General features: G+C 42.4%; 1 protein-coding gene across 3 annotated transcripts in view; it reads left to right on the top strand.

The window, feature by feature from the left end:
* SPATA5L1 (spermatogenesis associated 5 like 1) overlaps positions 1-15,324 on the top strand; it is a 33,305-nt gene extending 17,981 nt beyond the window's left edge. For all 3 annotated transcript variants that reach the window (XM_040342623.1, XM_040342624.1, XM_040342625.1), the window contains exons 5-10: positions 927-1,085; positions 4,674-4,883; positions 5,016-5,237; positions 10,164-10,298; positions 12,339-12,464; positions 15,132-15,324. In XM_040342623.1, coding sequence (XP_040198557.1) covers positions 927-1,085; positions 4,674-4,883; positions 5,016-5,237; positions 10,164-10,298; positions 12,339-12,464; positions 15,132-15,296 — 1,017 coding nt within the window. In that variant the 3' untranslated portion in view covers positions 15,297-15,324. The remainder of the gene's footprint in view (positions 1-926; positions 1,086-4,673; positions 4,884-5,015; positions 5,238-10,163; positions 10,299-12,338; positions 12,465-15,131) is intronic.
* Positions 15,325-15,812: the final 488 nt, after the last annotated feature.

Genomic DNA, 15,812 nt, shown 5'->3' with positions numbered 1-15,812 from the left:
GTAAAAAAACAACGTTTTTCAAACTTCATTTTCAAAAACGACGTAGCATACACACCATAGTTTTTTTCAAAAGCTTTAGCAAAGCGCGGTTACGTTCAGCACGTACGACGGCACTCTGTTCCATTCAAACTCGCGTCCTAACTTGCTTCTGAGGCATGTTCTGGTTTAAAAACGTTGTTTTAAATGTCGTTTTAGCTACACACGGTCATTTTTTGTGACACAAAAAACAACGTTTTGAAAAACGACATAAAAAATTGAAGCATGCTCAAATTTTTTTTTTTGTCGTTTTTCAGAAGACCTAAAACAACGTTTTTCCCACACACGGTCATTTTAAATGACGTTTTTAAAAACAAGGTTTTTTTTCATCACAAAAAACGACCGTGTGTACGCGGCATTAGAAAGCATTTCTCCAAAGTGTCAACAGCTTCAGAGGCCAGTGAGTGTTTATTTTGAAGTTTATTGACTGATTATTCAGAATGTTATGATACTTGAATTTATAACCTGGTCACACAGCTTCCCATCAACAGTGGTAAATGATAAACCCCATGTATTACATTTTGTTTATTGTGTTAAATATTAGAACCTGAAATTTCAGTCTTCATATATTGCTTAAGGCCTGATTCATACCTATGCAGTTTGCATATTTCAGGGGCGTTTTGCGTTTTTTAATGCACATTTTTGATCCATTGAAGTCTATGGAACCTAAAACCAGAAAAAAAAAGTCTCTGGCCATTTCCATAAAATGCACAGATGTGAACTACATCCATATGAAACCATGTTAAATGGACTGTAGTGTTTCTGTAAAACTGAAAATGCACAAAAAAAATGCATAGATGTGAACCAGGCCTAATTGATGATTGATCTATGTATAAATGAATCAATGACAAATATAAATAAGCCATATGAATGATGGTCTTTTCTTTCAGGACAGTCAGGCGAGTCAAGTTACTAGAGCACATTTTTATGAAGCCTTTAAAAAGATCCGTCCTTCTACCGCTCGTAGTGCGATTGGACAGGTGGAGTTTAAGCCAGTCTACTGGGAGAATATAGGGGGCCTGGAGAATGTGAAACTCTTACTGAAACAGGTAAAGGACAGCTTGATCCATAAGTGTGCAAGATGTTATTGTGGGGATTCCTTATGTCTGCAGAAATGTCAGGCCTCGTACAGACGGACGGACTGTCCGCTGAAAACGGTCCGCCGGACCGTTTTCAACGGACATGTCCACCCGGAGATTTCTGTCTGATGGTTGTACATACCATCAGACAGAAATCGGCGCGTACACGATACGCGGTGACGTGGCCGCGACGATGACGCGGTGACGTGGCCGCGACGATGACGCGGTGACGTGCGCGGCCCTGGAAGTTCAAAGCTTCCACGCATGCGTCAAATCACTTCGACGCATGCGAGGGATGGCGGCCGAGCGGACATGTCCGGTGAGTCTGTACAGACGACCGAACATGTCCGATGGACAGGCTTCCAGCGGACATGTTTCTTGGCATGCTAAGAAACATTTGTCCTCTGGAAAACGGTCGGCTGGACAAATGTCCGCTGGAAACCTGTCCGGTCGGCCGTACACACGACCGAACATGTCTGCTGAAACTGGTCCGCGGACCAGTTTCAGCAGACATGTTCGGTCGTGTGTACGGGGCCTCACATGTTCTGCATCCTAAAATGATTACAAGAATTCCAATACAGATTACTTGAGAGAGAATTTTCCAGACATTTAAGCCGTCATTTATACCCATCAGAAATCCTGTATTTTGTCTAGACCTATATCGGAAGTTAATTCTGATTCTTAGAAATCATCATAGATATTAACAAACTGTGGCCAGTGTACCATGGATGGGAAGGGGAGATGTTATTTTCATATTCCAGAGAAGGCGGCCATTAGTCGTGCTGTACCTCATACACGCGGCCGGACTTTCTAAAAAAAAAGTCGGACGGGCTTTTTTTCTCAGAAAGTCCGGCCATGTGTAGCCTTCATCTGACTTTTTTTTGGAAGGCCGACGGACGAATCTATTCTCTTTCTTTCTGACGGACTCACGGCAGACTTTTGCACGAAAGTCCGACCGTGTGTACAAGGCTTAATAGTAATCTTTGTCACCATTTTCAGAAGTTGAAACGCAGTCCTCTCTGCAAAAGATGCAATTGGTACTTTTGTCCCACAGCCCTACACCTAATACCATAAGGTGCCGAACAAGACTTCATGCACATGGCCACAAGAGGGCATACATGGAGTGTAAATGGCCAATGTAAGAAAACTGCAGGTGCAGCATGCCACCTCTCCCATTGCAATGAATGACTACGCTGCTATACAATGGTGTATACCGGCACTTGCATATACTTGCACATGGGCATACAACCCTGGATGCAAGTTCCTGTGTCTAGTGCTGTATGTGCCTTTGTGACCTAAACCAAGCTCGGGTGTAAATCCTCCTGTAGCAGGGTATAGCCATTCCCTGCAATAGGAAGCTGTATGCTGCACCCGTGGCTCGATTAATCTGACTATTTATGCTCCACATACACCGTATGTCTTTTTTGGGGCATGAAGCCTAAAGCTTACTGGGAAAAAAAAATCATTTCTGGGGGTGTCAATTGCTGGTCACTCCTGCTGCGCTCTGTAGATTTCTGCACTTGCCCCTATGTCACTAGCGTACACAAGGGATGGAAAAAGGGTCCACAGGGCACAGCGGGGTCAGGGTATTTCCAAACACCTGAAAGAGTGATGAATTCTGAACATCTTTGAGCAAACTCTGGGGCAGATCCACAGAGAAATAGATGGGCGCAGCGTATCAGATACGCTACGCCGCCGTACCTTACCTGGCGGAATTTCGAATCCTCAAAGAATTTGCGCCTTAAGTTATGGCGGAGTAGTGTATCTCTGGCGGCGGAATTCAAATCGGCGATTAGGGGGCGGGTTTCATTTAAATGAAGAGCGTCCCCGCGCCGAATGAACTGCGCATGCGTCGTCCCGAAATTTCCCGCCGTGCATTGCGCTAAATGACGTCGCTAGGACGTCATTTTTTTAACTTAGACGTCAGTTACGTCCATCCCCGATTCACGGACGACTTACGCAAAAAATAAAAAAAATTCAAATTTTGACGCGGGAACGACGGCCATACTTAACATGGCAATTCTAACTATACGCCGCAAAATACCAGCTTTAACTATACGCCGGAAAAAGCCGACTAGAGACGACGTAAGAGAATGCGATGGCCGCGCGTACGTTCGTGGATCGTCGGAAATAGCTAATTTGCATACCCGACGCGGAAAACGACGTGAACGCCACCCAGCGGACGCCGAGGTATTGCATCTTGGATCCGAAGGCGTACGAGGACGTACACCTGTCGGATCTAACCCAGATGCCGTCGTATCTTGGTTTGAGGATTCAAACTAAAGATACAACGCGGGTAATTTGAAAGTACGCCGGCGTATCAGTAGATACGCCGGTATACTTGCTTTGTGGATTTACCCCTCTGTTTTTTAACCAATCTTTAACAGCTTAAAATAGCTAATATTTTTGCATTTTTAAATCCATAGAAGTTTAGTTGTTCTGGCTGTAGCACATGATTAACCACTTCAGCCCTGGAAGAATTGGCTGCTCAATGACCAGGCCATTTTTTGCGATTCGACACTGCGTCGCTTTAACTGACAATTGCGTGATCGCGCAACGTTGCACCCAAACAAAATTAATTTGCGTCTACAAAATAGGGGATAGATTTATAGCATTTTTATTATTATTTTTTTTACTAGTAATGGCGGCGATTTATTGCGGACACATTTTAGGGACCATTGACATTTATATAGCAATCAGTGCAATAAAAATGCACTGATAACTGTAAAAATGTCACTGACAGGGAACAGGGAAGGGGTCAACACTAGGGGGCGATCAAGGGGTTAAATGTGTTCCCTAATGTGTGTTCTAACCGTAGGGGGAGGGGACTGTCCTAGAGGAAATTACAGATCGTGGTTCCTAGCTATTAGGAACTCGCAATCTGTCGTTCGTCAGCTCACAGAACAGGGATACACACACACACACACACACACCTGTTCTGCCTCTCGTGCCCTTGACCACTGGCCACGAGCATCGGCACCCCTGTGATGCAGCTGGCGTGCACTCGTGCCTGCTAGCACGCTTAACGTGACCCACGTATAGCTACAATGGTTCGGGCAGCTGAGCCAACCTGCGGCAGTATAACTGTGGCGCCTGGTCCGCAAGCGGTTAATTGTTTTCTTTTTTAGGGAAAACTGCTTTATAAATGCATTGACAGTTTTTTTATTTAGTTCTTGAAAGATTTACAGTGGAGATAAATGGTTATGATAATGTTTTGGATTGCCTTTCAGAAGGCTAGACTAACAGAATGAATCCAAACATACTGTATATAGTATAGTTCTTATATCCTGGTGATGGTGCCTACAGAGGTCGGGGGGGTATTGGAATGATCTTATGCAATATTATTGGGACACTACCATCTGGCACTTTAATTTGTTGAAAACGTTGCCTTTTGTAGAGCATGTGATGTTCAACCGAGCATAATAAAGCCAATGTTTAGGTCTCGTTTCCAATTTACCCCCTACCCCCTTTTTCTTTGATATTTATGTTTGCTTTCTGGGAATTGGTAGAATTCCTTCTATGGACACATTTTATTTTATTTTTGTGTACTTTGTCTAGAGCATTGAATGGCCTATGAAGTATCCTGAAGCTTTCCTGAGAATGGGTCTGACGTTACCGAAAGGAGTTCTGCTCTATGGGCCACCAGGATGCGCTAAAACCACGCTGGTAAAAGCTTTAGCAACAAGCTGCCATTGCGCTTTTTTCTCAGTCAGTGGTGCCGATCTCTTCTCGCCCTATGTGGGTGACTCGGAAAAGACATTGGCACAGGTAAATATTAATGGAGTTTACGTTTTTTGCTGATGAAGGAAATTCAAAATCTGACTGATGTACCCCAAGAATTAAGTTACTTTGATCCAAATTTCATAAATCGGGGGGTGTTTTCTTTTTTTTTCTTTACAGCTTTTCAGACAGGCAAGAGCCAGCACACCAGCAATCGTATTTCTCGATGAGATTGATGCTATAGTAGGGTGTCGATCCGAGGCCAGGACAGGTTCTGGTGTACAAGAGAGAATCCTTTCTGTTCTCCTGAATGAACTGGATGGAGTTGGGCTGAAGATTACAGAACGCAGAGGGAGCCGGAAATTGTTGGAAGGAAATTCTGATTATCGCCATGATGAACCTGTAAGTCTATTCAACTGGACTAGATGATAGATAGAGAGATCTTTGAAAGTTTGATTAGAGTCTAAACGTCTATTGTTTTCAAAATGTTTTTACTTTATTTTAAGGCGCTTAAAGTGGGTGTAAAGCTTTGTGTTTTTTCACCTTAATGGATCGTATGCATTAAGGTGAAAAAACACCTTGCACTCTCGGGCCCCCAGTTTTAGGATACGAAGAAAGGAAATGGATAGCCGCACTCTAATGACCAAAAAGGTTGTCTTTTATTCAAACGAACATCATGATAAGCACTAGTCCAGTGCGAAACGTGTCGGCTGTTCCCCTGTTCCTTTGCTGTGACTCTGTGAAGTGATGTACTTGCTGTTCATTTGAATAAAAGACAACCTTTTTGGTCATTGGAGTGCGGCTATCCATTTCCTTTCTTCGTATTCTATGCATGGTCAGTGCATTGCCAGCACCCACGGTATCCCGAGTCAGTCTAATTCTATATAGTGACCCACCTGGAGCGGTGATCCACTTTCAGCCCCCCCGTTTTACTTACCTGAGCCACGAAACTCTGTGGGCGCGATTCCCCCAGCTTGAGGCGGCTCTTAATTGGAGATTGATGGCAGTGCAGCCATTGGCTCCCGCTGCTGTCAATCACATCGATGACGCAGAGCGCACGGGAGGGCAGAGTGATACACTTGGCGGCTACGGCCGCCACTGTATAACACAGGAGCATGCCCGCAAGCTAACCCCCTTGGGAGAGAGCTTCCCAGAAGGGGGTTAGCTCTTGCAGGGAGGAGCCGAGACCCCAGAGGATCGAGGCCACTTTGTGCAAAACAAACTGCACAGTGGAGGTAAATATGACATGTTTGTTATTTAATAATAATAAAAAAAAACTTACAGCCACTTTAAACTTCTTGTACTGGAGAGATGTGATCATAAAAACAAAAGAGGCGTTTTAAAATTACAACTGCAACATTGCTAAACAAATCGATTTGTAGAATTGCTTTTCAACAGGCCTTAAAGAGATTATAGAGAGATCAGCTAAGATATATTGTAACATCAATAAAAGAAAACATTACATTCATGTGCACTAATGGTGGACACAAGCTTCTAGACCAGTGGTTCTCAACCTTTCTAGTGCCGTGACCCCTTGATAAAATTTCCCAAGTTGTGGGGACCCCTAACAGTAAAATTATTTTCGTAGCGTGGGTTGTAAGCACCCAAGGCAAGACAAGTAATTTGCGCCCCTAAACCACGGATATTTAGCGCTCCCTTCAACCCTTCAACTTGTACTGTATTAAAACCCCTTATGGTACATTTTTGGATGAACCACTCTTTCTCTTTGTTCTACTTTATTTTCCTTTTATCTCTTTCTATCCTAATTTTTTTTTGTTGCCCCCATCCCTCTCTCGCCGTCTTTCTGGTTCTTTCTCTTATTCTTTCTCTCCCTTTTTCTTAGTTCCTCCCTCTCTATTACTCGACCCTTCCATGTATTCTCTATTTTTTCCTTCTCTTACTCCTTGGTGAGGGGTTCTGATCTGCCAACTTAGGTGCTCTTGATCTAGGTCAGGGATATGCAATTAGCGGACCTCCAGATGTTGCAAAACTACAATTCCCATCATGCCTCTGCCTTTGGGTGTCATGCTTGTGGCTGTCAGAGTCTTGCTATGCCTCATGGGACTTGTAGTTCTGCAACAGCTGGAGGTCCGCTAATTGCATATCCCTGATCTGGGTCATCTGCTTATCTGAGAACTGTAGTAGGAACTTTTAATGACAACTCTAATCATAGGTAGTGTGATTCACTGTGTCTCCGGCTTCACTGTGTCGCTGACTTTGTGGTGTCTCGCAGCGGTGACACTTATGCCGAAATCAGGAGATAGGGTCTCCTTCAGCCCCTCCCACTTTAGATTCCTCACCAGTCAGCTGACCTCTAGTCTCTGTCCCCCAGCCATGCCGTGACTGACCGTGGGCAACTGCAAAGAGGCTAAGTGGGCGGCCGCGGGCTCCAGGAACAGCCCAGCTGGGTGGCCACGATAAGGCTGGGAGAGCAGTGACCCCTAGCAAATTGTCATTTGACCCCCAAGGGGGTCCCGACCCCCAGGTTGAGAACCACTGTTCTAGACTGAAATGTACTCGTGTTTCAAAAATGATTTAAAATACCCATACACCTAAAGGTTGGGACAGCACGTCTGCAACGTAATGCAATGTAACTGGAATGATAAAGTAAACCTAAAAGGAAAAAAAAAGGATTAAGTGGCAACATAATCATAGTAACACACTAGAGACTTTTTTGGGGAAGTCCACTACAATAAAGTCCCTAGTGTTGCTCTAAATATTTTTTTATTTGATAATTACATCTGGTTAAACTGCATGGACTTGTGTCTTTTTTTAAACCAAATTAATTTTGTTACAGATTATATACTAGATCCGATATGCATTCCCCACCTTAAACTTGATAAACCACAACAATCCAGTAACAATATAATTGGGGATGTCTCTGCTGTAATGTATCTATAATCCATATATACCAGAATAATTGTAAGGCTTTGTGTTTAATTTTTTTTTAAATAACAAACAAGTCATTCTAACCTTCACTGTGCAGCTCGTTTTGCACAGAGTGGCCCCGATCCTCCTCTTCTGGGGTCCCTCAGCAGCTCTCACGGCGCACTCCCGAGTCCATAGACACGAATGTCGGACTCGGCGCCCGCGTCATTGGATTTGATTGAAAGCAGTGGAAGCCAATGGCTGCGCTGCTGTCTATCTATCCAATCAAGAGCCAGGACCCCATGCAGAAATGGAGAGCGTGTCCCCGCCAAGGGGATGAAGGGGCTCAGGTAAGTGAAAGGGGGCCGGTCACTGGCAGAAGTTTTTTCAAAAAACACGAGGGTTTACAACCCCTTTAATTTACCTTTTGATGCAGTATATCAAAAATTGTCGAGAAACATAAAATTATAAATAACAGATATCTAAAAACATTTAAAACCCTTTGATAAATATTTGAACCTGATAAAGTTGAAGTAGAACTAAAAAAGACAAAGCCTCTTTTTTGTTTATTTTTTTCTTTTTCATTTTGGGTAAAATAAGTGAGGGTTATAACCCCTATTTTATTTTTTTGGCCAGGTGTGTCACATGAGGGAGATTTTCCTTCACTTCCTGTCCCATAGCCACAACAAGAAGTGCGTGGAAATCCCTCCAAAGTGAAGGAATCCCTGTTTGTCACCAGAACTAGTGCCCCCCCCCCCCCATTTGAAGACCACCCAAAATTTGGTATTTTCTTTCATTTTCACATTTTTTTTTTAAGCATTAGTAAGCCGCAGTCTTTAGGAAAAAAACAAACAAACAAGACAATGGCATAATGTGCTAGTATGCATCACATGCTAGCACGTTATGAAATGCTTACCCTAGAACAAAACCCTCCCGCTGCGCGCTGACAGGGCTTCCATCTTCACCTGGTCTTCCGTTCGATTTTACGGCAGCCACTGTTTGATTGGCCGAGCTGTGATGACATTACTCCAGGGCATGTGCACGGATGTCATGGCTGTGGCACGGAGCTCTGAAGGGACGACACGGGTATGCTGTTTCCTCAGAGAGCATACACCAGTGACACCACCGGCTATGCAGTGTGAATATCTCCTAAACGGTGCAAGTTAAGGAGATATTCACTATACCTACGAGTAAGCCTTATTATAGGCATACCTGTAAGTACAAGTAAAAAATAAATAAAAAGTAGGGCTGTTACTGATCAAAATTTTTGTGTTCGATTAATCGATTTTTTTTTTTAATCGACTAATTTCGCTTAATTATAACACACATACAGATCCAACTACTTTTAGCTGATCTCATTGAAGGCTGATTCCCAGTGCAGCTACCAACCACTGAAAAAATGGATAGCAGGATACACAAAACACACAAAGGCAGCGCTCGATGGGAATAGCATTAAAACTTTTATAGTCTTCAAGTAGGTAACAAAATAAATATTGCACTGGAGATAAAATCGATGTAGCTACATAAACTGTAAGAATGGTGCGAGTAATACCAAGTGGTACCAAAAGCAGTCATAAAAACATGTAGCCAAGTATGATACTGGTATAAAAATGTGTACAACGATGCCACTGCTGAATCCAGATGAGAAGTTAACATCAGTTCGTCGGCATGTAGATGTCCCGTGAAGGGAACTATCACAACTCCCAGTGGATGGCTATAGAATCCCAGATTGATAGAGGGAAGTGTAACAGCCCTTGCATGTGGCAGATAGTAAGGTCCCGCCGACATGCAGATATGAAGGCACAGCAAAGGAGCCCCTCAGATGGACACGGCTAGCCCCGCCGGTGGCCTTGACGTCACCGGATCTCCGACGGAACTCCCTGAAGCCGGCGGAGAGGCGAGTACAAATCAAAATAATTTTGATCGATCAAAAAAATTAAAGATTAATCGATGAATTAATAGTTAATTTCCACAGCCCTAATAAAAAGACTTTACTACCAGTTAAAGTGTCACGTATGGTAGTTTTTTTTGTTATATTAGGGGAGCACTTTTTTTTTTTTTACTTGGCATGTTTGGTATCCATTTACTCGATGCAACATCATCTTTTGTATTGTAACCAAAAACGTGTGTTTATATTAGGTGTTTTTGCATTCAAATTAATTTTATTACTTTTTTTCCTGAAAAATTGCATTTAATACACAGCTGTGCCAATATCAAGTGACATAAACAATTGCAACTGTTACTTTTTTTTCTACAGGGCCTTTGCTTTCAGAAAATATATAATGTTCTCTTTGGGTTTAAGTAATTTTCTTTGCCAAAAATTTACAATTTTTTACATGTATGCAAGAAATTAAAAAAAGTTGCTTTGTAGCCAAAGTGGTTAATTTTGCATAAATAATTAATTCAATTAAAAGTTCTTTACATTAAATTGGATGTTTATCTTATATGTGTTACTCCCAGGACAAGTTTCAGGAAGTGGTTAACAAATCAGTAATGATTGTGGCAGCTACAAACAGGCCAGATGTTCTGGATGACGCTTTGCTGCGACCAGGCAGACTGGATAAACTACTCTATATTCCACCACCAGATGAAAAGGTAAGTGTTGGTTTCTGCATTTGGTAGCTAGATCAATATTGCTCTGCTTTCCAATGCTGGCTTGGTGCACAGCTTTATAAAGTCAATATACTTTGACTTTATACTAGATTTATTTTTTATTTTTTTATACTTTTAACTAATCCATTACTGGTTATGGAATTTTATTTTTTGCTACCTGCCACATATTTCCATCTGTGTTTGTCTTGGAGGGAAAAAAAATTATACTTTTTCAAAATCTTTTAGTATTTTGCTTGTCAGTAAAGCCTCACACATGATCGAACTGCCATCGGACTTTTCCGTGGATTTTGGTTTTAATGGGCGTTGGCCGTGAACTTGTTCTGCATACACACGGCAGGACTTTTTCAGCCAACTTTTACCAAATCATGTGGTTGTTCAGCTCTTTACTGCCACCCTTTTGGCAACTTCTGCTATTGTTGTCTGATCTTTAGCATTGGTTCTGAGCATGCGTGTTTGTACTATGGACTTTAGTCCACACGATCGGATTAGCCGAAGTAGCACATTTGTTCTCAAAGTTTGAGAGCATTCACAGCGAACATTTGTCCAATGAAAAAGCGAAAACAATTGTCCGATGGAGCGTACACACGGTCGGATTTTCCGATCAAACGGGTCCGTTGGACATTTGTTGTCAAAAAGTCAGATCCTGTGTATGGGCCTTTAGAAAAGAGCTCAGATTGCAGGCAAATCCACATAAGAAGTGTTGAGTCTGAAAAGAGAGACCTCCCTAACTTCTTAGGATAGTACTCTACACTGAGCATGATTGGTAGCGGTGGGGTTAGCAAAAAGTCTATCTTGGCTGGCCTGTTAATTTTTCTCTAGTGTCCTTTTCCTGTAGGCGGCATCAACAACCATGGTATAGACCAGTAGTGGTCAACTTGAACATTTTAGATGACCTCAAGGTACAGCTCCTGACACTTCAAGGAATAGCAGCACATTTTCGTGCATTGTGTAAATATCGGTCCTATTGCATTTTTTGCAGTGTATCACAATGAAGTGTTCAATAGCCCCAGCATTGGTAGCAGTACTACTATCCCCCAGCATCAGTGTCAGTGAGTACAATAATAACCCCCCAACAGTGGCATCGGAGGATGCAATAACCCCCCCCCCCCCAATCCCCCATCTTGATGTCAGTGAGTGAAGTAATAACCCTTTAATTATGTGTCAGTGGACACAATAATAACCCTCAACACTGGTGCCAGTGGAGGCAATGATAACGCCAATATTGGTGCCAGAGGACTCAATAACAACCTTCACCAGTGTTGTTGGTGGGCGCTATAATAACCCTCCAAACGGGTGGCAATATTATTAACACATGGTGGACACTGGCAGTGAAATTTAACCCCCATCCCCCCCTGCATTGGTGGTCAGTGACATTTTAGGGCCTATCTCCAGTGATTACAATGCAATATTGTACCTTTGGTAGCAAGTCATAAGGCGAGAGCCAGCAGCAGGGACTGATCTGTGTTACATATGTGAATAAAGGCGAAACTACACAGGTACCAAAATTGTATATGCTTGTGTGTCAGCATCTTGAGCCAGGAAGTAGATGGTGATCATGAATCATAACCTGAACATATGTGGTTTTGGGTCTTCTGGAGAGACATGCACAAAAGGGCATTGTCCATGGGATACTATGATCTATGGTAATAATGCCTACAAGTGTTACACCTGGTCTAGTATGCATGCAAGCAACATGAAATATATGTATGACTGATTGTAGGTCTGGTTACCAGAACATTTATGATCCATTCAAATATGAGGGTCAGAAGCTAATAGTAATTCTGACATACTCGCCTGTATTCAGCTTGGTGATATGGGATACGTGGAGATGGCTTCTGACATTGATCTGTGGTTGGAACTGTTTTGGGGAAAGTCAGGTATTGAATAATAAAAGTAGTGAATAGGATGGCAGTAAAATGATACTTGGGGCGCTTATATATATTTTTTTATTATACTACTTTTGTCTTACCTGCTATTTAGGTTCTGATTTGTTGATTGTTTTTCTCTCTTCTATGCTGACAGACGCGGCTGTGTATCCTGAAAATCTGCACTAACAATATGCCATTACATTCTGACGTGTGCTTAGAAAGGCTGGCAGCTGATTCTCCATTTTACTCTGGCGCTGATCTTCACAATCTTTGTAAAGAGGTGAGAATTAGTTCAGTATTGGAATGGCACCTTGGGTTAGTAAAGAATGGAACCTATTATATGAGTTCCATATCTCACTGTAGATTGTGAGAATAAAGGATAAGGTCACTTTTTGGGGGGAAATAATAAATGCACATATTTTTGCAGAAAAAAAAGTGCATTTATAATTTTCTTTTTCCAAAGGAGCTTGGAAAGCATTGCACTTGTGATCAGGGGTGCAATGGCAGACTCCTGCAAACAAGCCCTGCAGCTTTCAGCCTGTAACAAATAAGTGAGAATCATAAACGGTGAATAAATATATGAAAAAGGAACAAAAAACAAGTCCATAAGTGAGGGTAAGTGTATGGGAAACGCCAAAATAAGTTGAATCAGTCCATAAACCACCAGAGGGAAAAGCCAGGGCGATCTTGTCAACACCAGAGCAGACTTGTGCACTTCCACCACACAGATTTCAAGTTCACCAGAGAGCAAGCCTAAGAAAGCCTGCGGCTATAACCCAGCCAGGGACTTCATCCAGGGTATCAGCAACGGCACCTCAAGATATATCAATGGGCAGACTGCAGCAAGCTCCAAGGTGAACATCACGATCACTCAGGTCACAGATACAGACCAGTCATAGGAACGAGTGTTTATCCAGTCTTGTAATCCAGGCACACCAGATCTCCAAGTTCAGCAGTGGTCTCAAAGTACAGTCCCGCGGACCGGTTATAAATGGCCCGCAGGCAGGGCGAAGGGTGCCGCGGAAGTAGGGGGAGTATATTTCCTTCACATGCAGAGTAGCGCAGCAAGCTCCAAGGTGAACGTCACGATCACTCAGGTCACAGATACAGACCAGTCATAGGAACGAGTGTTTATCCAGTCTTGTAATCCAGGCACACCAGATCTCCAAGCTATAGAAGATCATGAATAGCGTGAGATTGCAGAGCTTCCTTCCACCTCCCAGATTCAGCTGTATTTCGGCATTGTATGGAAGCGGATCACATGTTCAACCACAAACGGTTGTGGTTGAACATGTGATCCGCTTCCATACATATATATAAACTTTTTCTTATATTTATTCATCGTTTATGATTCTCATTTGTTACAGCGCAGCTTTATTGCTTTTTTTTTCTTATTGGTGTGTATCTCGCTTTCTAGCTGCTGCTTATTGTTAGAATTGTTGATTAATTTGTGTTAGTGCGGTATTCTTCACTACCAGCTTTCAGCCTGTACTGGCATACGGGCTGGCTGCAGGGCTTGTGAATGAACTAGGAGGCCGCTTATCAGCGACCTCGCAGCCCATTCAGAAATACAAGCCGTCAACCGCAAAGTATGACAGTACTTATATTTCAAGTCATTCACAGGAAACTTTGAATCAGTGTCATGGCCTTGTTGACAAAGCCCTGCATGGCCATGTTATTTTCAAATGGGGGCGCCAGGTGAAGTTCCCCACTCGCTGGGGAGGGGGAGAGGCTGCAGTTACTGGAACTTGTTGTTGCATGTTCCAAAAGGTGAACTTATCCCTTAAAGAAGCGTTGCAGGAATGGTGTATTTTTACATAGTACCATACCTGTCCGATGCCCCTGGAAATCCCTATAGTATACACCGCTACTTCAGTGCTCTCCACTTGCTTTCAGGTTTTGTGCCGAGTGGACAGCCTGATGCCTTGCGGACACAATACTTTGCATTTTCAAATTAATGCAAGGCGTTCTGATTGGATGAGGTGGCGAGGCGGGGCAGTGACACCTTTTCCAATTACAGAAGGTGGAGTAGCTGTGTCTACTTCGCTGGACCAATGTAACAAAGTAAAAATATACCATGTCTGGAATTAGTCTTAAAAAAAAAAAATGGTTCAATGTCGTAAGTACTATTTACTGTGTTTTAAACCATTGAAAGTTTCCCTGCTTAAATGTTTCTAAAAAAAAATAGAAAATAACTGGAAGGGTTAAACTCTCCGGTTTTTATTGCTGTATGTATCCCAGTTGGGGAGATTTAGTCAGACCATATATTGACCATTCCCCCCCATCAACACATTCCGTGTTAATGAGGGAATCCATCCTGAGCAGCTATTGTATTTTGACAGGCAGCCATTGAAGGGGAAAAAAACCTGACAAGCTGGTTGTACTGAAGTCGATCCATTGTCTTTGGTACAACCAAGTCTGCCCATAGATGGTTGGTTCCTACTTAACCGGACAAATTTTGAGCTATGGCTGGCTTTACTCACTTTCTGTCCTGAGACCATGCGGTTGATTTACTAAAGGCAAATCCACTTTGCAATACAAGTTTACTTGGAAGTGCAGTTGCTGTACATCTGAGGGGAAGCTCTGCTGGTTTTATCATCCAATCATGTACAAGCAAAAATGCTGTTTTTTTTATTCTCCATGCATGTCCCCCTCAGATCTACAGCGACTGCACTTCCAAGTGCGCTTGTAGTGCAAAGTGGATTTGCCTTTAGTAAATAAACCCTGTGTGTAAGAAGGACTAAGGTTTGGCTCCTACCACTTCATTTTTAAAACTTTTAGCTGGAGATTACCTTTACAATATAATTAATTTATCCCCCCTGATTCTTTTGTCTATCCCATTGCTGCTTTAGTAAGATGTGGTTGTAGGAGATGGGCAAACAAAAACATAGAAGTGTAAAGATGCGTGTGTTGTTCTGATATGTATATACGTTATCTTTGCCTGCAGGCTGCCTTGGTTGCGTTACAGGAAACTGAACTACAGGCTACCGATGTGAAACAAGAGCATTTCCAAAAGGCTTTAGCATCCCTACCATCGTCTTTGAATGCAAAAGATCTTTTAGCATATAAAAAGTTACCTGGACATACAGAGACAGAATATCTTTTTAAATAATGAATAAATGCACTTTGATCTATTTGAAGCATGCTTGTTCTTAAAGGCAGATGTCAAAGAATTCTGAAGAATAATGCCGCGTACACACCATCACTTTATGTGATGAAAAAAAATGACGTTTTTAAAAACGTCACTTTAATTGACTGTGTGTGGGGGAAAACGTCGTTTTATGTCTTGTAAAAAACGACCAAAAAAAATTGAAGCATGCTTCAATTTTATGTGTCGTTTTTCAAAAGTGAACTTTTTACTTCACAGAAATTGACCGTGTGTAGCAAAAAACGTCGTTTTCTAAGACGTTTTTTCATCCACGCATGCCCAGAAGCTACTTATGAAGCAAGCTTCAATGGTAAAACGTGGTGGAACGTAACCTCACTTTGCAAGATCATTGTGAGAAAACGATGGTGTGTAGGCAACTTCGTCTTTGAAAATTGAAGTTTCAAAAACGTCATTTTTTACTTCACAGAAAGTGTCGTTTTTTTTCATCACATAAAGTGATGGTGTGTACGCGGCATTAGT

This window comes from Rana temporaria, chromosome 3, assembly GCF_905171775.1.
Source record: "Rana temporaria chromosome 3, aRanTem1.1, whole genome shotgun sequence".
NCBI lineage: Eukaryota > Metazoa > Chordata > Amphibia > Anura > Ranidae > Rana > Rana temporaria.
This window is presented reverse-complemented; position numbering and strand designations above follow the sequence as displayed.